The sequence below is a fragment of the Penicillium canariense genome (genome assembly GCF_028826845.1).
Source record: "Penicillium canariense strain IBT 26290 chromosome Unknown utg000008l_segment0_segment0, whole genome shotgun sequence".
NCBI lineage: Eukaryota > Fungi > Ascomycota > Eurotiomycetes > Eurotiales > Aspergillaceae > Penicillium > Penicillium canariense.
In genome coordinates, this window is record NW_026622735.1 from 2,022,488 (window position 1) to 2,046,407 (window position 23,920).

At 50.4% G+C, this 23,920-nt stretch overlaps 11 protein-coding genes across 11 annotated transcripts; 7 read left to right on the forward strand and 4 right to left on the reverse strand.

The window, feature by feature from the left end:
* Window positions 1-129: 129 nt before the first annotated feature.
* N7482_010670 (uncharacterized protein) lies at window positions 130-1,113 on the forward strand (the record flags this gene model as incomplete). The annotated part of the gene is made up of 7 exons (XM_056692794.1): window positions 130-150; window positions 206-271; window positions 328-393; window positions 454-574; window positions 691-782; window positions 837-924; window positions 971-1,113. 7 exons carry the CDS (start codon window positions 130-132, stop codon window positions 1,111-1,113), a joined length of 597 nt encoding a protein of 198 aa, XP_056538751.1.
* A 297-nt stretch (window positions 1,114-1,410) lies between these two features.
* Window positions 1,411-3,187, reverse strand: N7482_010671 (uncharacterized protein; the record flags this gene model as incomplete). The annotated part of the gene is made up of 8 exons (XM_056692795.1): window positions 1,411-1,506; window positions 1,559-1,661; window positions 1,922-2,117; window positions 2,170-2,400; window positions 2,453-2,629; window positions 2,688-2,865; window positions 2,918-3,114; window positions 3,163-3,187. 8 exons carry the CDS (start codon window positions 3,185-3,187, stop codon window positions 1,411-1,413), a joined length of 1,203 nt encoding a protein of 400 aa, XP_056538752.1.
* Window positions 3,188-5,125: 1,938 nt separating this feature from the next.
* N7482_010672 (short-chain dehydrogenase) lies at window positions 5,126-6,177 on the forward strand (the record flags this gene model as incomplete). Its single annotated transcript, XM_056692796.1, has 4 exons — window positions 5,126-5,246; window positions 5,304-5,414; window positions 5,483-5,808; window positions 5,857-6,177. The coding sequence occupies 4 exons, from the start codon at window positions 5,126-5,128 to the stop codon at window positions 6,175-6,177; spliced, it is 879 nt and encodes a 292-aa protein (XP_056538753.1).
* Window positions 6,178-6,505: 328 nt separating this feature from the next.
* Window positions 6,506-6,898, forward strand: N7482_010673 (uncharacterized protein; the record flags this gene model as incomplete). The annotated part of the gene is made up of 2 exons (XM_056692797.1): window positions 6,506-6,631; window positions 6,659-6,898. The coding sequence occupies 2 exons, from the start codon at window positions 6,506-6,508 to the stop codon at window positions 6,896-6,898; spliced, it is 366 nt and encodes a 121-aa protein (XP_056538754.1).
* Window positions 6,899-7,423: 525 nt separating this feature from the next.
* N7482_010674 (uncharacterized protein) lies at window positions 7,424-10,157 on the reverse strand (the record flags this gene model as incomplete). Its single annotated transcript, XM_056692798.1, has 8 exons — window positions 7,424-7,616; window positions 7,686-8,139; window positions 8,199-8,494; window positions 8,558-8,644; window positions 8,700-9,165; window positions 9,213-9,550; window positions 9,612-9,724; window positions 9,798-10,157. 8 exons carry the CDS (start codon window positions 10,155-10,157, stop codon window positions 7,424-7,426), a joined length of 2,307 nt encoding a protein of 768 aa, XP_056538755.1.
* Window positions 10,158-10,405: 248 nt separating this feature from the next.
* Window positions 10,406-11,811, reverse strand: N7482_010675 (uncharacterized protein; the record flags this gene model as incomplete). Its single annotated transcript, XM_056692799.1, has 2 exons — window positions 10,406-11,347; window positions 11,419-11,811. 2 exons carry the CDS (start codon window positions 11,809-11,811, stop codon window positions 10,406-10,408), a joined length of 1,335 nt encoding a protein of 444 aa, XP_056538756.1.
* Window positions 11,812-13,277: 1,466 nt separating this feature from the next.
* Window positions 13,278-14,009, forward strand: N7482_010676 (ankyrin repeat domain-containing protein; the record flags this gene model as incomplete). The annotated part of the gene is made up of 1 exon (XM_056692800.1): window positions 13,278-14,009. The coding sequence occupies one exon, from the start codon at window positions 13,278-13,280 to the stop codon at window positions 14,007-14,009; it is 732 nt and encodes a 243-aa protein (XP_056538757.1).
* Window positions 14,010-14,677: 668 nt separating this feature from the next.
* N7482_010677 (cytochrome P450) lies at window positions 14,678-16,335 on the reverse strand (the record flags this gene model as incomplete). The annotated part of the gene is made up of 2 exons (XM_056692801.1): window positions 14,678-16,164; window positions 16,230-16,335. 2 exons carry the CDS (start codon window positions 16,333-16,335, stop codon window positions 14,678-14,680), a joined length of 1,593 nt encoding a protein of 530 aa, XP_056538758.1.
* Window positions 16,336-17,978: 1,643 nt separating this feature from the next.
* Window positions 17,979-19,653, forward strand: N7482_010678 (guanine deaminase; the record flags this gene model as incomplete). The annotated part of the gene is made up of 2 exons (XM_056692802.1): window positions 17,979-18,294; window positions 18,350-19,653. The coding sequence occupies 2 exons, from the start codon at window positions 17,979-17,981 to the stop codon at window positions 19,651-19,653; spliced, it is 1,620 nt and encodes a 539-aa protein (XP_056538759.1).
* A 724-nt stretch (window positions 19,654-20,377) lies between these two features.
* Window positions 20,378-21,193, forward strand: N7482_010679 (sulfotransferase family protein; the record flags this gene model as incomplete). The annotated part of the gene is made up of 1 exon (XM_056692803.1): window positions 20,378-21,193. The coding sequence occupies one exon, from the start codon at window positions 20,378-20,380 to the stop codon at window positions 21,191-21,193; it is 816 nt and encodes a 271-aa protein (XP_056538760.1).
* A 1,003-nt stretch (window positions 21,194-22,196) lies between these two features.
* N7482_010680 (dihydrofolate synthase) lies at window positions 22,197-23,434 on the forward strand (the record flags this gene model as incomplete). Its single annotated transcript, XM_056692804.1, has 2 exons — window positions 22,197-22,738; window positions 22,759-23,434. 2 exons carry the CDS (start codon window positions 22,197-22,199, stop codon window positions 23,432-23,434), a joined length of 1,218 nt encoding a protein of 405 aa, XP_056538761.1.
* Window positions 23,435-23,920: the final 486 nt, after the last annotated feature.

Below are 23,920 nucleotides of genomic sequence, written 5' to 3' on the forward strand. Positions count from 1 at the left end.
CTCCACGCATCTCCTCCACCCACCAATACCAGTTTTTACCTGGTTTTTTACACATCCACATCCACTTCCTAACTGGGAAGTATCTAGTTCTCTGCTTCTTCAAATCCCCGACCGACAGGCGTTGGCAAGATGGCCAAAGTCAAAAAGAATGTGAGTCAACTAGTTCTGGACTCATTTGGGGACTCCAAAGCTGACAGATTTGCAGCTCAACTACCAGCGTTACCTGGACCTCAGCAAGGCTGACCTGGAGCTCCCTTCCCTGAAGGAAGACGTCAGTCAACTAGTTCAGAACTTATTTTGCAGCTTGGAAACTGAGAGATCATACAGGATAAGGGGTACTGCACTGTTGAGGTTGGGGAGCGTTACTGTCGCGTGGAGGGCTGTGTCAATGAGGTGAATTCCTACTTTTCTTTTACTTTTCTTTATTCTAAACTAGTTACTAACTAATCCTAGACTCGCTTCACCTCTGCCAACAACCTCCGCAAGCATGTCCACAAGCAGCATCCTTTGGTGCATCTGACTGGGGAGGACTCCGGTGGCCGCCCTACCCAGGGTGAGGAGGCTCAGGCCATAAGTAAGTGAATCAATACCAATTGTTAACTAGTCCTTAACTAGTTAACTGAATTGGGGTTTTATTTTATTTCTTTATTATTTTATTATTTTTCGAACCAGTTACTAACTAGTTTACAGAGTTCTACAATGCCCTCATGAAGGCCTACGACGATCGCGAGGCAGAGAAGGAGGAGGTTTTGCCTCCTCTCCCTCTTAAGCATGATGGATCGGTAATTATTAATCCTTAATTAGTTTCTAACTAGTTCTTTGACTAACAATTTTAGGTGCATATCACCAGAATGCGTCGCGCTATTCGCGCCCTGAAACTTCCTGTTCCTTGCGAGGTCTGCAAGGACAACGGCACTCCTCGGCGTAAGTACTCTAAAATACTATAATTACTTGTTACTAACTAGTTTAGAATGCTGCCATGACGAGGTTATCGACACTTGCGAGCATTTCGATATGTTCGTCGACCCTCGTGTGGAGGTTGATGAGGAGGATGAGCCTGAGGATGAGGAGGGTGAGGGCGAGGCTGAGGCCGATGATGGGGACGATGCGTAGCGTAAGAACCTAGTTTGTGACTAGTTTTCGACTAGTTTTCCCGGCGGTTTTATTTTCTTCTACGATGGATTTTACGAACTAGCCCTTGACTAGTTCTTAACTAGTTCTGGGCTTAGCCAAGAACTTTATGAATGCAATATCAGTTAACAAACGAAATGATAAATTCATAACTAGTAAAGTACTAGTAATTCCTACTTTTTATTCTGCATGCTTTCTAACTCTAGCTGCATCTTTCTTACCTCGAGCTCCTTTTGCTGTATTTCTAACTCCATTCGTCGATTCTCAAGCCGTATCCTCTCATCTTGCGCAGGGGTAGTATGGTTTTGCTGATGAAGGTTTATCGATGCAGTACGACGAAGACTGGGAGATTCTCGCTGTGACGAAGAGGGTGTTCTAAAGTACTAGTTATTAACTAGTACCTTACTAGTAAAGTAGCTTTACTTACGTTATACCGCTTGCCGAACTGCTCGTTGAACGGCCGCGTGAAGAAGGAGTTTGACTGCTTCTTCTTTTTAGTCTTTTTGATCGTGCGCGTTGGATTGTATGACCTGAGGAGCTGAATTCATGAAGCTCTTGATCCTCTAGGTCTACTTCGTCAAGATTGCCTTGGTAGGCTTGGTAACGTCGTTGGCGTTTAGTTTCCTCCCGGCATAGGCTTCTCTTGAATCGTGTCTCTATATCATCTGCATGATAGGAATGGCGAATATCAAACTGATTCCGGTGGAGATATTGATCAATATCACGATGATCAAAAAGCTTAGACCTAATACTAGTTAGTAACTAGTATTCTACTAGTAGCCTGACCTACTTTAGAACCGCTTGAAGTAAAGAGTCCTGGGTACCCATATAATAGGATTTATAGTGACTCTGCTCTACAGCGTTTGTATGTCGTCTCGCTTCTTCAAAGAACTCAGACTGTATTGGTGAGCAAGCGTTACAAAGACCAGCTGCAATTATATCAATTTGCTTGTGGTTGACCCATCCAGTAAGATCGGGATCATGTTCTAAATAATACTAGTAAGTAACCAGTTAAATACTAGTAATTTGGATCCTTACCTTTAATTAGGTCCGTCAGTTTCATATAATCAGCTTTAGTCTGACATTCTGTTAAAGCTAGTAGTCGACTTCGCGCTTCGTGGTATGTTGTATCATTAGGATCTCCGCTCTCTGGTATCAATTTATAGACTGTACGAGTGAAATGGATCTTGCAGAATATAAGGATATTCATAGCATGCCATCTCCAGCCTAGATCTTGACGACCAGTATTTTGAAGCACTCTTCCAAGCCCTATTACTAGTTAGTTACTAGTAGTGGACTAGTAAGAATATTAGAAACTTACCTGTCATCTGCTTTGGGCACATATCGCAGACGATTGACTTTATCCCACTACCATGTAGATAGTGAAACTTGATATCATGGCCTATATATTTTTTGATAAGGTTAAAGGTCCGGGCAAAGAGAAATTCATATCCTTTAGTGGTCTCTTGGTCGGTAAATACTCGAAGTAAAGTCATGACTAGGGAGAACTAGTTAGTTACTAGTATCCACCTAGTATCTTTATCAACCAAGCTTACCTTTTCCATGCTCTGGGACAAATCTTGCAAATATCACCTCGTTGAAGATGCCTTTCACTCGTTTATATGACATATCAACTTCGAAGGATTCGAGAGAGGCGAGATGTTGAAGCTGTTCATCAAGTGCACAAAACACAAAGGTACCATGATCATTTTCCGCAATATCGCGTACATAGGCCTAAGAGTTTTATTAGTAGCTTACTAGTAAGTTACTAGTTTAACAGACTTACCTTTAAGGTTGGATCTCGTTCTATTTCATGATAAATCCCTGAAAGCTGTCTACCACATGGATATACTAGCGCTCGTTGTTTTGCAATGATTGCAGAGAACCGCTCAGTATTAGCAAAGCTTTGGTGTAGTCCCGATAGTGTTTCACTGCCATATTGGCGGCAAAATGTTCGAAGCTCGTTACTACGAAGGAAGACACCTAATACTAGTTAGCTACTAGTAAGGTACTAGTATAATATATACGTACTAAGTGTTGTGTCAGGTGTTTGCATGCGAACAAGTAGATTTGAAATCTCTTGGATAAGCTCGTATGGTGGCCGGTTAGGTGGCGGTGGCGGGTGATTATGAATTCCACGAGAGTAGAAAATAGCGTATGGATACCTTTCTAAATCGAGTGGAATAAACGTTCGAAATCGTACTTGACAACCTGGGAATTGTTTGATGATTTTGCCGCGCCCCTGGGGGTGAATAGTATCTTTTTATTAGTTAGTAACTAGTAATATACTAGTAAAATTGAAGGTCTTACCGCATTTCACTGCCCGACTATTTGTTTGATAGATCAAATTGCATGACTCTACAATCTCTTCAGAAAGGCCTTTATCAATAAGGTATCTTAGAAGAGATATATCAAGAGTAGACTGTCTAGCTGTTAGACTGTTATGGAAATGCTGCGGACGATTATCTTTTGTAGCATTGATGCATGCAATATATGGAAGATCTTGACCAGCGATACTCTACCAACTAGTTAGTTACTAGTAATCCACTAGTTTAGTATTTTATCGGGCTTACCGGGTAGGGATATTTGCCATGTATAAGCTTGCAGGTTACGTTAGCGCTTGCACATGCTTTTTGGTCTCGAAATCTCCATTGAAGAGCTTCGTACATCCTAAATACTTATTAGATACTAGTTAAGTACTAGTAGAAGTAATTACTTACGCTGTAGAAGCTCGCTGGCGCTGTCCAAACTGATATGACTGCTTATTTTGCTGTCTGAATGTAAAAATCTTGCCGACTAGATCACCATCGACTACTGAATGCTGCATAGTCTCAAGATAGCTATCAAGGTATTCACAATGCTTGATCCCAGAGCATATATATCCTTGTTTTTGAACGTTACAGCCGAGAAATGAGCAGAAAATGACCTTTGATGAACCATCGCGTAAGCGAGAGTATTGGACCTAGTAGGATATTAGTAAATAACTAGTACTCGACTAGTAAAGATATCAACTTACTGCGCCGAGCGCTTCCTTCTTCTCTGCTAATGTCATATGGCGGAGATTCACTATATATGCATACCCAGCTAGATGAGTACTTGGATACTCTGGGAGTAGCGGTACAAAGTCGATTTCTGCAGCAGAAATTGCATCTCGGGTCGCATCTGTCAACGGAGTTGCCATGTGCTCGTCATGCTAGAAAATCTACTAGTTAGGTACTAGTTATATACTAGTAAAAGCTTTGCGTTATAGTCAAGATATATATTTACCTGAGACATATTGCGCTCATGGAAGATACGATCATCAGTTGAATCAAAAAGTTCTGCGTCAACCTCCCGTGGAGGATCCTGCTCAAGAGAAAAAGGCGCAGTATTAATAAGATCTGAAATCTTAGTAGATCGATGCTGCCACCAAGTCGATACGTATTGCGCCATGATGCTGTAGGAGAGGGTTAACTAGTAGGTAAGTAGTAGAAAACTAGTAAAACGTTTATAGGAGATGGTAAGAACTAAATACCGGGTAAACAAAACAGGGCTAATTCAGGAATGTAACTGCATAGATACCACATATTTCATACCATTACCGAGCTTACATAATCGAATATAGGGGGCGCCCTGCTGAGCATTGACCGTCGCACCCTACTGAGGGCTCAGTGGGGCCCCAGTGACCGAAGTTCTGCCACTGAGGGGGTCAACCCATCTCATGTGACTGCAATTAAGTGCGGCCTCGGCCCAAGTTTGCAAACAAATTCTGCAAACAAGTCTTCCACGGTCCCTGGCGCCACATTTTTGCCTCCCCCACGCCGGCCAGCACCCACCCAGCGGGCCGCCTGTCCGCCCATGCTTAGGAGATCAGCATACGGGCCTAACACGGGTTATCCTTTTTTTGTAGCGCGGGGCCACGCATCTACATAAATACGAAGTACCTTTCGGGCGTCAATGCCCTTCTTCATTCCTTTGAATATTCCAAAGGTCCGCCAGAAAGCAATCATTCGCCATGGCCAACCGAAGTGACGGCAACGTTCATGCCCTGGAGTTCCGCGAGGCTAAGCCCTCGCAGGGAGATGCATCACGACCTATATCAGACCTTTTCCGTCTTGACAAGCGCACCATCATTAGTCAGTCCTCGCAATCATGCGATTTGGTTGCTTGAATACTGACAGGAGACTGTGCAGTCACCGGCGCGAATGGATTCTTGGGCACCACGCTTGCAATCGCGATTATGGAGAGCGGTGCTGACGTTGTTTGCCTGGACCTCGCTCCCAAGCCTACTGCCACAAACTGGGGTTAGTATTTCCAATTCCCTACTTCTAAAATCTGCTCGTGGTCTGATCGAAACGATCCCTACATACAGGCGATGTAGAAAATGCCGCCGTCAAGAACTGCAGTCAGCTCACCTACTATCCGCTCGATATAACTAACGATAAGGCCATCACTGAGACGTACGCCAAATTCATCCCTACCCTGCGCTATCCAGTTAAGGGATTGCTTGCTTGCGCCGGGCTTTCTCTGAATGGACCATCGACTGAATTCCCTGCCTCTGGATTCCGCAAGATGATGGATATTAACGTTACTGGAACGTTCGCTATTGCCCAGGCAACCGCTAGAGAGTTCGTGAGGACCAATACCTCTGGAAGTATGGTTCTAGTCGCAAGCATGAGTGGATACGGTGCCAATAGGGTATGTCCACGCATCGGTTTTATCCTTATTATCCACTGACTTTACTAGGGTGTGGATACTGCTGGTTACAATTCGTCTAAGGCAGCCGTCCACCAACTAACGCGTTCCTTGGCCGCTGAATGGGGCTCCCGAGTAGGAATTCCCCTTATTCGTGTCAACTCACTCTCTCCCGGCTATATTCGCACTGCAGCTACCGCGGAGGCGCTTCAAAAGCCCGGAATGGAGAATCAGTGGACGGGTGATAATATGCTATTCCGACTAAGCACTGTGGATGAGTATCGTGGCCCCGTGCTCTATATGTTGGGCGATGGTAGTAGCTTTATGACAGGTGCCGATTTACGCGTGGATGGTGGACACTGTGCCTGGTAAAGGTATTCTCCCATTGCGAAAAACAAAAGAAAGTAAATTGAAACTGTTGCATGAGTCTAAATCATACATTGAATTGGCTTACTATAAATTTTTCTATTTTCTTGAGCTTTAACAAGGCGTTCCACGGAATTATAGAGATTGTTTCGAATAATGAAGTTCCTCTGATTCACGAGGTTGAGATGCAGAGAAAGCTTTAAGCTGGGTATATTCCCTCACCATTTTGGATATAGAGGGGATATGTTGAAAACGCCAAATTAAAGTCGGGCATGAGATTGCTAGTATTACCCATCTTTCTGTCTCAGCGGTCAACAGGATCTACGCACGTGCAATGGAGCGATGTTTTGAGGTTAATCATAGTACTATTCAAGATGCGTTTGTGCAAGATGCCCCACGCGCTGGCCGGCCAACTAAGCACGATCAGCCAACAACGGCTACGACTACCCTCCTAGTAAAGGTGCGCCTAGATCATTATGGCTGAGAGAAATCTTGTACTGATCTTGCTGGTGAGCTTAGCAAGGAGGGAATCAATATCTCTGTTGCGACGATTTGGCGTATCCTCAAAAACGCTGGCCTGCAGAAAATGAAGCCGACTCGGAAGGCTGGGTTGACGAAGAAGATGAAAGCTGGCCGGATTGCTTGGTGTCTTGAACACCAATCTCGGACACTTGATGACTGGAAAAGCGTGATATGGTTAGATGAAAAGGTTGTTCCACTATATTGACCTGGTGGCTATCGAGTCTGGCGTTCAAAGGATGAAGCTTCTGTGCGATCTTGTGTGGAAATGCACCTCCGTACCAGGAACGATTATTTGTAATTGAGAATTTAATGCGCAAATATAGCGTAGCTAGGAAATGTAGGTCCATAGAATTAAGCCGCTCTAAGTGGCAAGTTACAACTCCACATAATTGGCAGTTTTGAGCTTAGGTCTATGTGGACTGAAGCATCACGATATGTCGCTATACAGGAGGAATGCACACCGGATGGCAGGAGCTATAGGAACTAAGTCTTTGAGGGCTATGTTATACATCTTCAGCCAACTGGAGAAGTGACTAAAATATTGAGATCCCATGTCTCAGGGGTTGGTTTTTTCTTATTTGGACCACATTATCATTAAAATCTATGGCTAGAAGCCCCAGCGCTCCCAACACCGTGCATAAAGAGAAGACCACCTTACAAAATAGCGTCAAAACGTGACACCAGAAAACAGAGTTGACAAAATGAGAAACAAAGGCTTGGTGGAGGCCAACTAATCATGCCCAGGCCACAATGAGCGTAGCAGTTCCAGGTCCTGCGCCACAGCCGGACTATTTCGCGCGCAGTCCTCCAGAAACCGCAACATCTCTTCATTCCAACGCTCCCATCCGCTAGGCAAGGTTTCCCGCACACGAGCACTGGGTGAATGGGCGATACAATAAAAGAGCAGAATCTGACCGAAAAACCTGAGGTGGTAAACATCAGCTCCGCCATAAACTGGAAAGATTCAGACAACGAAACAGCCCGTCACTTACTGTGAACAAAAAGCAAACCTGATCGGAATACAACTCTTCATCTTCCGAAAGATTCCCTGCGCCACAGGCCAATCCATCGCATTTTGCAAACCACTTTTAATCTGCTCGAGATCGTCATCTGTCAACAAGTTCGGGATCCGCAGCGCTTTGTATAGATACGGTCGGCCAATGTGGAACTTCGCAATCATATACCGCCCACGTAGCATGGCATCAGTGACAGCTACTGCGGGTGATAAGGGACGGTTTGGATCAGAGGAGTGTGGAGCGATGTGATTTGGTGACGGGGCTGAGGAGGGCGAAGGATGGACGGAAGAATGGTCGCCCGGGGTAGAATATGATGGCTGAAGTTGGTTGTCGGTGAATTGGATGGCAGGCGGAAGGTTTGTGCGCCATTGTTCAAGCTGGTGGTGGAGTTCAGCATTGACGGCAGGGAGGGGGATTGTTCCAGAATCGGCTGTATTCGCATAAATTAGATCATCTAACTTTGCAGTAGTTGAGGGGGGTGGAAAATACAGTAGAAGTAGAGGGAATGGCGGATGCGGGTCAAGATGATCCGGTGCGCCACCTGTGCGAGGAAGTGATACTGAAAGTATGAATCATCGACGACTTGGGTGGATGGATATCGGGCGGAGGTGTAACCCGTCGTTTCAAAGCCAATAAATTTCGGAATTGGGACTTTATCCTCGAGACGGAAGAGTCCGCTGGGCGGCAGGTGTAGTTCTTGGACAAGAATGGTCTCATTCATGAGGCAATTCCAATACACACGAGATTTCATGTCGCCTTCCCATTCGTCAAAGCATACATCGTGGCTAGATAACAGTCAGTGGACAGACACTTCCGCAAGGGGTTTGTCAGGAATTGATGATCCTTACTTGGTCAACATCGAAAGGCAGCAAGTTGCCGCGCGGTGGATCATTGCCCATGCATCCATTGGACGAGGGATCTGGGAGTAGTAGACACTGCGACAAGTAAGCATGAGTGTTGTGAGGTTGTAGAGGTTGGTGTGTCCCGTACGAAGAAAGTAAATAGAACTGGCAACTTTGCAGGTCGTTGCTACACATCAAAAATCCAATACGCCGACGGGCTTCATTGAAGAACCGGAGGCCCGGCTGTTCTTCATAGACCACATTCATCCACTCCGGTGGCTCAAAGCGACGGCTTTGCGTCCCCGGGAGCGGATAATTCCCCTCCTGGTAGGCGAGGACACCTAGACAGCCTAGAGCTAGTACATTAAGGACCAGACAGCTTTCCATGGTGTATCCAAAGCCACTCTCAATAGCTGAGCCAAGAGTAAACGAGAAGAAGAAGCTTTTATCCATGATCGGCGTAAATGGATTGAACACGGCAAAGAAAGCGTTGGCGAGGCCTTTGATCATGGCCAGCGGTAAGGCTTCCAGCCAGTGATCCCCCCATGCAGCGGAAATGGGCTCGTGAACATGGGCATAGGGGGGCGCATCGATTCCAGCTCGATCACGTAATTCTTGCCCAGTAGCTCGTAGGCGGAGAGTAGTTGCTCTGGGAGAATACTCCGTGCCCCCGGCCACAGAATGACCCCATGTTGACTGAACGAAATGGAGATGCGACCGGATGAGTCGGGGGCTGGCTGGTTCTCTTCCCAGTCAAAGTCATCTCCACCTCGAGCAGCCGGAGTGAAGCCGGGGGTGGCGGCGGAAGGCATCACGGATGTGCGGCGGCCATCATCACGGTGAGCAGGAGATGGCTGCGCCTCCTGCGAATGATCACTGATATGGCGTAATTGCCCCCCAAGAGACTGCAGGTCGCTGAAGATAGATGACGGTATGTTCTCCAACTTGGTCTCCAGCCGATGTAAAGTACTCATGATCATTGTGAGTGACTGATCTCGTCTACGCCCATAATCAGCAATCTCACTAAAGCCTAGATGATAATCGATTGGACAAGACCCACTTGGATGATTTCCGTTCATTATAGACGCACTGCAAGCCCTGGGACTTGCACAGCCCGCACTTCGGCCGGGACTCGTCGCATCTCGTCTTCTTCAAGCGACAAGTCTCGCAAGCCTAGCCCAATGTTAGCGCTCGACGAAAAATGCAGCGAAGCGAACTTTTTCTGAGGAAATGTGCATTGACATACCACCGTGGCAATGAAGTTCCGGGGCTTCTTGGACGGCCCGGAAGGGGGCGTTGGGTCATGTTCCTGGTCGTCGCCAGGCGAGAGCAGATCGTGGATGGGCAGAAAGCCATTGTGATCGGCCTCAGGCGGAAGGCTGCCCCTGGACTCCTCGAATGAGCGCTTGCTCATGTTGCATCCTGGAGAATTGCAGGCTGCCCGCTCCTTGGTGACTCGACCGTCGCGCACGCCGTCGTTTTTTTTATCGCGGGTGGGGCCGTCGGCGGGCTCGTCCACCAATTGAACGCTGCGAAGGTGTGATTCATCGATCGACTGCGCCGCGGCTTGCTTCGGAGAGTACAACTTGAGTCGCCATGTCTCCATCACGAGGATTGCGCATAGTTCGAAGAGAAGCGGTCATTATTCGCGGGGCTATATATACCATATATGTATAGTAGTGAATATTGTGGGAGGATTTTGAGTACGTCGCAACGCATACTAAGGCCGACAAACACGCTAGACGACGACCTGTGAAAAGAAGAAGAAAATATATACACAATAATATGCACGCCAAATAATCGCTAATACAACAGCACAGCCTGAGTCGCAGCCAAAACTACTCCCAAAGGTCATTAATTCATAAGCAACCAAGTCTCGAACGGCACGCCTCTTGGGGCCACCTTCCCATCACGACTCGTCGCAAATAAGACCGGTTCAAAATCAAGGACAGACGCATACTGCCTCACAAGGTGCCTCCAATAACAAGACTCGGCCGCTGGCGTAAGGTAGCGATCGCGGAATGTGCGGACCGCATTCGCAGCAATGCGCTCGGCGATCTGCGGGTTGTCGATCAAAAAGTCCACCTTGCGGGGCAAGTCCGCAAAGTCGTTGTCGACTTCAATGTAGTTCGCATCCGGGCCAGACGAGACGAGCGCAGCATGGTGTGCTTCACGCCAGGTGAGTGGGTGCGAGATCACCACGGAGCGGCAGTTGAGGAGATACTTGCCGCGGCCGGAGAAACTACGCCCTTCTGTATGGGCGAGGAACATGTAGCGGCAATGATCCTCGATGGGGAGGAGGTTGAAGCGGATGTCATTCTCGTCGTCCCAGTCGATCACTCGAACGCTGGCCCAGCTTCGGCTCTGGGCGGACTTGAGAAGCTTGCTGCGAATTCCTGGGTTGGTCGCTAAGCTTCCGCGCCAGACAAGCTGCTTCTTCTTATCCTGGAAACGCAAGCCAGGTACATATGATCCGTCCTCAGATGTTTCACCGTCATCAATGGCGGCAATGCGTCGTCGCACTTCGTGGTATGGTCCGATTTGTACCTCTGGCCAGGCCCAGTACCCAAAGTCGGGCATCAGCCAGACGGAGTCGTCTGTATCACGCTTAGAATAGGCCCACACCGGGCTCTTTCCAATTGGGTCGTTGGCGAAGTCCTCAGTCGTGAAGATAAATTCAATACTCGGTAGACGATCCCGGCCAGGGTAAGCCACCAAAGCACGGTGTAGGGAGTTTAGTGTCGCGCGGGCACGCGATGCTGTGACGGGCATGGGGGCGTACTCGACGATGTATAACTATATTGAAAAACACATGTTTGTTAGATCCACCAACCCTGAAGCATATCAGTTTGCATCCATAAACCTACTTGGCCCTTGTCAATGATCGCGCGAACCATTCCATCCTCCACCTCTCTCGAATTCAAATCTTGGTATGTGATACGCGCCTCCTGTTTCAATGACGCAGACTTATCCACCTCCACGAAAAGCTTCGGGAATGCCATTCGACACTGCTCATCTGAAAGTCCATGGTTCAATCCATCACGCGCAGCTGTGAATTCCCAACTCCCATTCGACACAGCTGCATGCGCGTCTAGCTCACAATGCGATTGTGATTGCGATGCCGCGCTAGGTGTCTTCAGAATATATCTTGATGCCGCGTCACGCGACCGGCGCGTGCCGAGGAGGAGGAATGTAAAGGCGACGATTGAGATGATGGCGCCTGTGGCGAGGAAGCGGGATGAAGGTCGTTGCGCGAACATGATGGGTTGCAAGGAGCCGCTGTGGTGTTCAGTAGCCCAGGCTAGAAGGATGCGGCCTGGTCAAAATTCAGGAAATCCAATATCACTTCCCAGCACCATTTGAGAATATCAATGGTCTTGGTCTGGCATCAACCTGGAAGGTCCGGTGGTTAGACTGATCAGCGCGGGCGATTGTTTCCACGGCAACGCCATGGCGGTACTTTTACCCACCCATCAAGGGACGCACAAAACCTATTCGATGGAGCAGTGCGTGCCGTTCAATGCTCTTAATACAGCTGAACACCTCGCCACAAACTTGATGCTTTCAATGTCGACAGGCACCACATGCGCGCGTCTAGAAATAAAACAAAGGCCAGTTCTGACAGGAACGCATCCGCCCTACATTGCGGAGAGAAGTGGTGAGGCTGCCATTCGTGACATAAACCCATGGAGTTTTGTAGACATACAGGAAGTTAGAAGAATAGAAACATGTAGGGAACAGAGAAGGGGAAGGGAACTCCCAGCCCAGCCCGTTCTGCTGCTGCTTCAGGCCCTCATCTGAGGTACAAGTCAGCCACGCAGGAGGGCAGGATTCCAACATCTTGTCGGGCGCGGTACGGAGGCTCATGCAGGTCGCATATAGGCACAATGTATCAAGATAGAGTCACATTCCCAGAAGCTCTAGCAATACTCCAGAAGGCTCCGGTTTGCGGGAATAGGATCCAAGGATGCAGAAGAACTGGCTAACGAATGGTTCGCGTGGAGATGCAATGGGAGCGGGACGTGGCGCGGGGCAACTACCCCGACGGATCCCAACTGCGCAGAGCCCCTGCCACTAATTAGGGTGGTCGCTCTGATTTGGCGGGGCTTTCCATGCCATCCTGATCATTCCGTAACCAAACGGATCCACTTACTGAGCCTGACCAGAGCATCCCGGTTTGTTCCCTAGGCTGGTCCAGAGAGTTGAGTGACGTGGATAAGCTGGCTCAACAAAATGCAACACGCCAGGAGCTTTTTAATACGTCAAAAAGCCATGTCCCTCTGCAAGTTGCCTGACCAATTGCTTCAACGTATAGCGGGGCTTTTGGACTCGACAAGTTCTATCAACGCGCTAGCACGCACCAACCGCGCCTTGTTCGCCCAACTCAACTCCTTTCTCTACCACTATCACCATTTACGACCTCCAAGTTCTCGCCGGACCAAGCTCTCTATCCCGGCCCTAACCTGGGCAGCGGAGCATGGTGACTCAGCATTATTAGACAGGCTCCTCGACGCGGGCGCAGATCTCTTTGATAAACGTATATGGTGGGGAAGGGATTCGACTCTTCATTCAGGGCCTCGTCTGGGCCACCCAATTTGGGTTGCAGCTGAAAGAGGACATGTCGGATTCCTCCAGGCTTTGCTAGAAAGAGGGGGGATGGGTGCCCAGCTAAATGAGAGGGAATACGCCCGTCTCGTTTGGCGAGCTACGTGCAACAATCGGATTGATGTGGTCCCCATGTTCCTTGCAAGGAGAGTTGACCCATAACGACGAAATCACGAAGCTATTGCTTGCGGCCGGCATCGATGTCAATCGCGTTGGCTTGGAAATTGGGGGTAGAAGATGGCGACCTCTTCATAGTTGTGGTCATCCCGGGCAGGCTCAGCTTCTACTCGAGGCGGGCGCCGACCCAAATATCGACCGAGAGGACAAATGGGGCCCTTTGGCTTGTGTGGTGGGCAACTTTATCCCCACTGTTACCTTGGAATTTTCTTCTCAGGAACAGAAGGCCCGACGCATGGAAATGGTTCGACTGCTTTTCCAGTACGGCGCGGACCCGATGCGAGCTGGAGGGGGTTGGGCCTTACATGGGGCACTACGAGACCTCGACTTTGTTTTAGCCGCATTTCTTGCCGACAAGGGCGCGAGGATAAACGTTTCAGAGTTGACGGCGTCCGACCAAAGACTCTTGAACCAAGCGGTGAAGGATCATGAATGGGGGACAGTGATGAGGCTGACACCTCTCAATTGGTCCTTTATCAACTATGTTGGTCCTGGCTTGATCAATAACGGGCGTTTTATATCCATGTACAGATTGCCGGTTAGTGGCCAGGGGAGTTTACCACCATGGCTGGAAAACGAGATCATCCGCTGGTTGAATGTGAAGCTCCTCCCTTGCCATCCTACGTCTGGGATAGTCACAATTTGTCAGAAGACACTGGAAGTACATAGAACATAACGTTGAGTTAACTCTCGGTCAGTGTTTGGTAATTTTGTGAATAGCCTCCTCCTCTTTGTGGGCTCCAGGGATATAGATATCACAGGACCCGACGTATGATAGAGCAAAGGCTACTTTAAACTACATAATTCTGAGCATGATGGTCTACGTCACATTTGTTTTGGTGGGGGGCGAATGACGCAGGTAGAGACCTCTAAAAGGGAAGGGCCTCACAAGTACTATTAACGTACTATTTATTACAAAATACATGGCCCTGTGGAGTGTGTTCCTTTTGGGTACAGTGATATGGGCTGGAAGAAAGAAATATCGCTGACTGGAGAATGGTTGTTGGTGGGTAAGCAGTGACTGAATGATCCCTGGGCGATCCCTGGGCATCCATGATGGGCCACTGAGTGGTTACATGACTCTACTGCCCAGATCACTGAGCATGAGCCTGATCGCCCTCATAAAAGCGGTGGTAGTCCAGACAGCAAAGCCCCGGCAGGCATTATCATGTGTGTATCAGCGCGTAAAGGGATTTCGAGATGGGAATCACAATACGAATACTTGCAACACGCTCAACCAAGAAAAATCTTGAGTTTAAAACTTCACGTCGATCTCATCAAGGGGTCATCATAAATCAAGAAAACCAAGTAGAAAGGAAGAATGCGAAATTCTCCGTGATGAAATCAGGCCTCCGTTGCTCCCAACTGGCGCCGCCATATTTTCACCGGCATCGCACCCAAAATCAAATTCATCGTCTCCAACCGTTTCAGCTCCCAGCCGGGATACGGCAGAGCAAAATCATACCGATGGACCATGGATGCAATGGCCTTCGTCTGCTCCAAGTAGGAGATATTGCGACCGATGCAGGATCGAGCGCCAGCAGAAAAGGCAATCAGGTACGGCTGAAGCGCCTTGCCTTCTTCCCCAAGCCACCTTTCGGGGATGTACTGATCTGCATTGGGGAAAACACCCTCATCGCGATGAGCGACCAGGGCCGACATGCTGACGGAGGTGTTCCCCGCCACCCACTCGCCCAATATGTTGGTACCCTCGGGAGGCGTTTCGCGCGGCAGGCCATGAGAGGTGGGTGGGAAGATGCGAAGTGACTCGTCCAGGCAAGCACGGAGATATGGCAGGTGCCGGACCTTGTCATAGTCAGCGACGACCTCATCCTCGTCCAGCACTGCGTCGACTTCCTCGCGCAACTTGGCCAGGCAGCGAGGGTTGCGAAGAAGCTGGTACATCACGTTCGCGATCGCAACGGCCGTAGTCACGCTGCCGGCATTCATCATGATGTTGCACTCGGCAACCACCTCGCCCCATTCAAGATTGTTGGGGTGGCCGTTCTTATCCTCCATGAGGGCCTGGAAGAAGTCGTCCAGCTTCTCACCCGCCTCGTACCGACGCAGCCGCTCGCTTCCTCGGCGCCACATAATGTGGTCCCAGTCAGTCGCCGACGTTCCCATGCGGCCAAAAAATGGAATGACGTTGACAAGTTTGTCGAGCACGGGGTACCATTCATAGTTCCACAGAATCAGGGATTGCTTGCGAGCCGTGGGGTAGAGCGCTTCACGCAGGCTGGTCTTGTATGTGGTACCATCTCTCCTCTCTGCCAATACGATGTCGTGTCCCTGGTCCAAGAAGCCCAGCTTCTCGGAGAGTCCAATGTCGGCAATGGCGTCAAGGGTAAAGAAGTTGGTCCATGCCCGCAGGTCGAGAGTAAGGTCCTGGGGGTCCGGGGCAACTGTGCCTGACGCAACGTCCTCCTTGGGAGCAAGAGTGCAGACTTGATCAAAGTGCTTGAACATCCGTTGAAGTTTGTCGGTGACCTTGTACTCCCAGGTCTCCAGGTTCTTCAGAGCATAGGCTGAAGAGAGGACCTTGCGCTTCCTCGCATGGTCCGGCTTGTCGACGACATCGGCCAGGTTGAAATGGGTGCCGGAAGTGACGACATAGGACTCATCCTTCATGCATTTGGTGTTGTGACCGTAAATGTCCTTGATAGCTCGCACATCTCCATACGAAAGCATGTTGGGACCGGTCCGAATCACAGGGTGCGTCTTGTGCAAGTGGCACAGCTCCATAGATCGAAAGCCTCGAGCGGCCATGAACATGAACGGCAGTGCCGAGATCCCTGAGAAAGGAGATAAATTGGGGTATTTTCGAAGGCCTGGCCAGCTGTCAGTCATCTTGCACCATGTTCGGTTCATTCTGCGCATTCCAGACATCGCGTACCTTTGGGATCACGAAGGTACTCAAAATAGGGGTATCCCACAAAGTAAATGAAAAATATCAGGCCAAGGACTATCGCATAGGGCGCAACTGCTATAAGTGACAACATCTTGCCAAGGTGTATATGTGCGTCGCTCCGAGGAGATAGAAGAAGGAGAAGAAGAAGAAAAGTGCCGTTCAAAGTATGGACTTGATAATAAGGCTTGCACGTCCAACAACTTGCGGTGTCCGGTGTGGTTGCCCAGGGCAAAGTGAATTAAAGGAATGACGGGGAAGAGTCGACCGGGTGAAGGTATAAATATCATGTTGGAACCCAGGCGTGTCTCTTTCCCACCATTTCATTGTGGAGGCGAGCAATTTGCCCCGCGTCTGAACAGAACTCACAAGGCCCGACGATAATTGCCTGTTACCGCCTCGATGGTCGAGCTGCATTTCCACGGCATGCGCGAAGAGAATCGGCATCTCATCATCGATCCGGTCTGCCATCCTGGGCCATGCCTACGGTGGTTGTGGGGCCCCGCTGGGCCAGAGGGACGGGGAAAATTTCCCTTGTGAAATGGGGAAATTAAGCCCGACAGATCGATGAGAACTTGGCCCGAGCGCACAAGATGACGGGCCGTGGGGCTTAGAGCGGGATGATCGATCTTACATTCAGGGATTTACTTGTCAAGTTTACTTGTCAAGTTTACTTGTCAAGTGCATTTTGCCGTAGACCTTGGGGTGCACACTATGATGATCACGCTTTGAACAATAATCGACCCAGCTGCTCTTCTTGACGCCCCATGGCCGTGGTCCGCGCGTAAAGTCCTCCGTGTCGACGAGCGCCCGCTGTGCGCATCCGAGTATTCTGAAGTGACTTGCTGGTCCCCCGATTGCCACTAGATGGCTTCCATACCAGCCCAAACGTAAACGAGGGCTATCATTCAAGAAAGGATGTTGCAGATTCTGGCCAACGAGAGCCGTGGTACAGTCTTCCGTACGGCGCACACGACGATCTGATCTTCGGTGTGCGGTTTGGCATGCCACCTAGTTTCCGTTGAAGACTCTTCTAGTTCGAACACAGTGACAGGTGAGGCTCTGGCTGTGACCGGAGAATATGCCTGCCGATCCAATCGATCCCATGGACTTACTGGCCGAGATCTTTCTTTTAATATATTAATTCACGCATTCATGTTGGGAGTGGATTCTGATTTAAGCTTCACTCCAACACCCCCCGCGCTCGCTTATCAACACTTCCCTTACCATACCATACCACGCGTCCGCACTCGTCCGCACGGTTAGTCGACCCCACCAGCTCGGTATTGTGAAATAATACCGTCATCCTCTCGGAGACAGCCGATCGCCGGGTGCAGTCGCTCTCCCCGAAAGGCACCATGTTGATCCTGCAATGCCCCGTGGGTGCTGCACCTCTCCTCGTCTTGCCACGCGATCCTATCACAGAAGAAACCAGTGTTGAACTCAGTAGGAATACCCTTAGTCCTCCGCAGTGCCGTGCTGGGCCTGCCTGTTCGGGCAGATCGTTATCAGACCCCCGCCAAGAAGGTAAGTTATATCAATTGACCCAGCTGCTATCATGATGGAGTGTTGATTTTCGAAATTTTTGGAGTAGTCGATCTACTTACGACGGTTGATACCCTAGATGTGCTAGACTTGCTTGATATAGCCTTTCACTTTTTTACTTTCGTGTGCTGCCATTGACCTTAATCCATCTACCAAGCTATCAACTGGCGGACACCCTGACGGCAAGACATCATGGCGCAGGCTTACGCTTATACCGTCTATCGCGGCACATTTATCCAGACGCCCCGCCTGCCACACTTGAGCCCTCCGCCCAAGACAGAGCTTGTTCGCAATCGCGGTGCACTCTGGGTTTCTTCCACAGACGGTCGGATCAAAGGCTGTGACTGGCAGGCGCGCGATGAGGTCTCCTTCAAGGCCCTGCTGGCTCGGAATGGATGGGTGGATATTGACGCACCCGAGGCCAATGGCTCCGATGGGAATGAGGTCAAGGTGAAGATCGTTATTGCGAACGAAGAGAGGAACGAGTTCTTTTTCCCGGGCTTTATCGGTATGTTCCTCTTTGCTAGCTTGCATAAGCGAGTCTCTATCTGATTTTGGACAAGACACCCATATCCACGCCCCCCAGTTTCCAAATGTCGGCCTGTTTGGCTCCTCGACTCTGCTCGACTGGCTGGAAACCTACACGTTTCCCGTCGAATCGGGCTTCGGAGTCCAAGCCGACCAATCGAAAGGAACCGGCAAGCTTCCCAAAGATGCCCCGCCATCTGCGCTGCGCATCTACGATCACGTTGTTGCGCGCACGCTCTCCAATGGTACGACTTGTGCGTCCTATTTTGCCACCATCCACGTCCCGGCAACGAATGCGCTCGCTGCGCTATGCCATTTGCGCGGTCAGCGGGCATTTATCGGACGGGTGTGCATGGACAACCCGGATTTCTGCCCGTCGTATTATAAGGACATCTCGGCCGATGACTCGCTGAGCGCAACAAGGTCGACGATCGAGTATATCCACACCTTGGACCCGAAGGGTGCTCTCATCAAGCCGATTGTCACGCCACGCTTCGCACCGACCTGCACGCGTCCCGCTCTCGAGGGCCTTGGGAAATTGGCCGCGGAGTATAACCCACCGCTGCACATCCAGACCCATATCTCTGAGAACACGAACGAAATCGCACTCGTCAAGGAACTCTTCCCGGAGGCAAGTAGCTATGCCGCCGTCTACGACAAGTATAACCTTCTCACCAAGCGGACAATCCTGGCTCACGCAGTCCATCTCACGCCAGATGAGCGCAGTCTGATCCGCCAGCGGGACGCGAAAATCTCCCACTGTCCTGCATCGAACGCGGCGCTAGGCTCCGGGATCGCGCCCGTCCGTGTCTTCCTAGACGAGGGGATTACAGTCGGCCTGGGCACCGACGTGAGCGGCGGCTATAGCCCCAGCATCCTCGAGGCCGCGCGCCAGGCTTGCCTCGCGTCACGTCTGCTCGGCCACACAACTTCTTTCTGTCACACGGAGAGCAAGCAGACACTCCAGAACGGCAATTCTGATAAGCCCACCCTCGGTCGGGAGAAACTCACTGTCGAGGAGAGTCTGTACCTCGCAACGCGCGGCGGCGCGGCCGTCGTGGATATGGCAGATGATATCGGCGGGTTTGACGAGGGCATGATTTGGGACGCACAGCTCATCGAGCTGGGCGGTGTCAAGGACCTGGGCGACAACGACAATCCTCTTGATGGGCAAGTGAATGGTGTTCAGGGCCTGGTAAAGACTGGGCCGGTGGGCAACGTCGACCTCTTTGGCTCCGAGACGTGGCAAGAGAAGATTCACAAGTGGGTGTGGAGCGGTGATGATCGCAACGTTAAAGCTGTTTGGGTCGGCGGAAGGCTGGTTCACTCAAGGTCGTAGGGATCATGCTGAATGATTTGATCTTTTTCAGGTTATGGTTTGGTGTTTCTTTGGCCATGATTGTTTATGTGACTGTGTACTCTTAGCGGACTGTTGTACCCTCTTGGGCCCCCGACTGACAAGGGATGATAGATTTGGAGAGCATTAAGAGACTTGAAGTAATGATTCAATTGGAAGAACTGCATTGATGCTGAAACAGATCAAAGCCAGTCCCATGGCCGCTACACCGACAAGTATTCGTTTCCTGGAAGGCTGCTACGCGGAATGCGAGACAAAAGGCACTCGCAGTAAGGCCGATGATCGCGCCCAAGATGAGACATGTATCTCATTGCATCTGTGAAGGCTGAAACTATGAAGGGCAGTGTGGCACCCATCGTAACACAACCTTGCAGCCGAGAGCGTTCTCGACGGGTTGGAGGCTTTTTGGCTATTTCCTGTAAGCCACGATGCGCTTAATTGTTCCATGCGTATCTTGGTGAGGAATCACCGGGCATTTGGTAGAGGCAGTGCCGACAAACGAATCAGGACTAGATGGATTGTCTCTAATCCGGTCGACTGAATGCTGATCGATTGACGTCCAGCCCGTCAGCACTAAGAAGCAGTTGCCAGCCGACACCCTCAACAACGAGGAACTACCAGCCATCAATCTTGCAGTTTGGCGGCGGCACACTTTGCTCTTGTCTGTCTCCTTAACGGACACGCCCTGAGGCTGAGGCGCTTGAACATGGCGGGAGTTGGCGAGTCCAAGCAGGGCGATGGCTTGCTGATCATCAACGCGGGTCTGTTCCGCACTGGGACGAAATCAATGGCCCGCGCCTACCAGATCCTCGGCTACAAAACGCATCACGGACTCCTCGAAAAAGTCACAGATACCCCCTGGGTCCAGTTGGAACAGGCCGCGGAGGCGACCTGGCCATCCGTGCCAGGCGCACGACCCCGAGCGCCCTTCACCTGCGCCGACTGGGACGCGTTGTGGGGCGCGCAGTACGACGCCGTCACCGACCTGGCGTCCCCTTTTGCCCTGGAACTTATCCGAGCCTATCCACATGCGAAAGTTGTCATTGTACAGCGCAATTTTGAGAGATGGTGGCCCAGCTTCCAGGCTGAGGTCCTTGATCGTGTCATGCGGCAGCCCATGGCGGCAATCAACGGCTTCCTTGGGCTGCATTTGATGGGTATACCGGCTGTGCAGGCGATGCGCAAGACCCATTTCGGTTTCTTCGGCGCCCAGAGTCGGGCTGAGATTCTGGCGAATACGAGACACGTATATGAGGCGTACTACCGCGCTGTACGGGAGACAGTTCCACCTGAACGGAGGCTGGAGTACCACATGGGCGATGAATGGGAACCCCTCTGCGCGTTTTTGGATGTGGCTGTGCCGGATGTACCATTCCCGAGGGAGAATGATGCAGATACACACGCAGAAGAGGCGAAAGCACGCACGAGGCTGATTTGGACGGCCGGCGTCACGGTTGCAGCGCCTGTGATGCGTGGGTTGGCTGCCATGTGGGCTGCCTTTGCGCTCACTCGCCAGGTTTGAGAGTCAGCCCGGGTGTGGTTGGATCATGTTGCATGATGAATGAAGATGATATGGACGGAGTAATGAAGGCGAGGGATACGGGAGAGGAGCGCTGTGCAATGAGTGAAACGGCGGCTTGAAGGGGTCTTCCGTTAGTTCGCTAACGAACGCCATCTCGGCGGGTTGTTACGCGAGTCACGTCGGCCCCCTCTGTTTATTCATCAATTTGATCACCTAATTGATCCCATATGATATTTCTAGTGATGACCTAGACGGATGTAGCTACTGTAGATGCAACACATACTTCAAGTAGCAAAGAGCCGAGAATGCGCGCAGTCCCGCTGATCTCAGTTACTCCATCGCTGCGAATCCTCCCACCACTCTTCATTCTTACCTATGTCTTGCGCGGTAATGAGCAGCCGAATGAATGGACGCCGGATCTTTCAGGACTGGTAGCGGTGGAAACTCTTGTACCATTACCGAGGTCGAACTCCTTGTTCTCTTCTAGGCCAATTGGTATCTTATGTTGATTCTATCAAACCGCGGTTGGTTTGAGGTGGCCTGGCATCACGCTTAGTGTCTAGGCTAGCCATACCCGTCGACATAATAACTACTGCGACATGACCTTGAGTTGTAATAAAGTGCAGGAGCGAGAAGCCTCCACGTTTACTCAGGTAGAGCGATACAGCTAGGTACCTAAACCGAATGATGACTCTCACAACATTACGAGCTTACCTGAATAAGCCCTTCCGTGACTATCTCATAACTGCCATTTCACGAATATTTTTCTAGCGATCGTCCACCGCACGCCGTGTTGTTTGTGTGCAAGCTCCAAACGATTGAGGTAGATGCTGGTCACGTGCACGGCTTCCCACGTTGCCCGCCGAAGAAAGCGGGAAACTTCGCCGACTCCGCCGGCGACTTCCCAACGAGGAGGCCTCGAGACGCTGGACCTTCGACTCTGCCCCGTCCCTTCCTCTCTTGACCATGACTTGACGGTCTCACCCCTTAAACAATCGGAGGAATGATCGAGTTAGGCCTGAGTCGCGTCGCGCGTCTCCTTCAGCAGACACCGCTAACATGGAAAGCCATTCACATTGCCGGCACCAACGGTAAAGGCTCGATCAGTGCCTATCTTTCCCATCTGCTCGCCGCAGGAGAGGTTCGGTGTGGCCGCTTCACCTCCCCACATTTAATTGACCGGTGGGACTGCATTACCATTGGCGAACGGGTTGTCCAGGAGTCCCTCTTCCGGCAAATCGAGTCCCAGGTCAAACAACGAGACCAGAACCTAGGTATCGGCGCCTCCGAATTCGAGCTCTTGACCGCTACCGCCTTCGAGATATTCAATCATGAGCGAGTCGAAGTCGGGGTGGTGGAGGTGGGAATGGGTGGTCGCCTCGATGCGACCAATATCTTGACGGATGTGCTGGTCTCCGTCATTGCCAAGATTGGGATGGATCACCAGGCCTTCCTGGGCTCGACAATCGAGGAGATTGCGCTGGAGAAGGGGGGATTCTCAAACCGGGCGTGCCCTGCGTCATTGACAACACCAATGAGACTGCCGTGATTGAGTCATTGTCGAGCCGCATCCAAGAGCTCGGCCTTAACGCAACGTTTGTCTGTCCAGACAAAGTCGAGGAGCAACTTCCACCTCTCGCACAGCTTTTCCAGAAATTGGATCTCGAGCCTCACCAGCAAGAGAATATGTGTTGCGCAGTGACTGCGCTGCGTCTTGCCTTGTCCAAGATTCGACCTCACGTGGATGCTTTCTCCCTCCTGCCACATCTTTCTGACGTCAAATGGCCTGGCCGTTTGGAGTCCGTCAACCTCCAGCCTCTCATTCAACGAACCGAACCAGTTCTCCTGGATGGCGCCCACAACCCGCAGTCTGCCGAAGTACTCGGTCGGTATGTCGACCGCAAGCTCCGGCCACAGTCGGGAACTGTCACGTGGGTGGTTGCTGCGTCAAGTGGCAAAGATTTAGCTGGGGTCCTTTGCTCCATAATACGTCCTGGAGACAACGTCGCCACGGTTGAATTTGGTCCGGTCGATGGAATGCCCTGGGTGAAACCAACCAGCGCTGTCGAACTTGCTTCGGCTGTACAATCTCTCTCGGAAATTGGGCAGGTGGAGAGTTTCGAAGGCGATCTCCTGCCTGCGATCAAATGGGCCAGCAAGGTCGCTCACGGCCGCCCTATTGTCATCGCTGGCAGTCTCTACCTAGTTTCCGATGTCTACCGACTTCTCCGCGATGCCTAAAAATGATACCCTGCTTTTACGATTTGCGCCTCAGTCATGACTTCCTTTCAATCACCCACAAACTGTTGATGCAATTATATTGCTTCTTACCCAGGCGAGGTGGATGGCAATATTTCTTTGTGACATATAGTTCTCAAATTTTCAAAAGTAATGCCAACATGGGCAACCCATGCCTCAACGGATTAGTATGGCCCATAATCATTGATCGAAATCACCCTTTCGTAGCTATTTGGAAGGGGCAACAAAAGAGCATGAGGATTAAATTCTCTTGTTAGAGGGCTGAGCTTATAGTTACACACACAGCTTCTAAATGCAGTCAGCGTTCATTAGTATTTCCATGGAACATATAGGTATTATTGCTAGTGGGTGGAAGTACTGTGTTCCAAATACCAATGAACGGCCACTGTAGATACACCGAGCATACGTATTTGGATGTTCATACGATTTTTTGGAGATCCGTTGTAGCTCTAAACTCTATTCTATTGC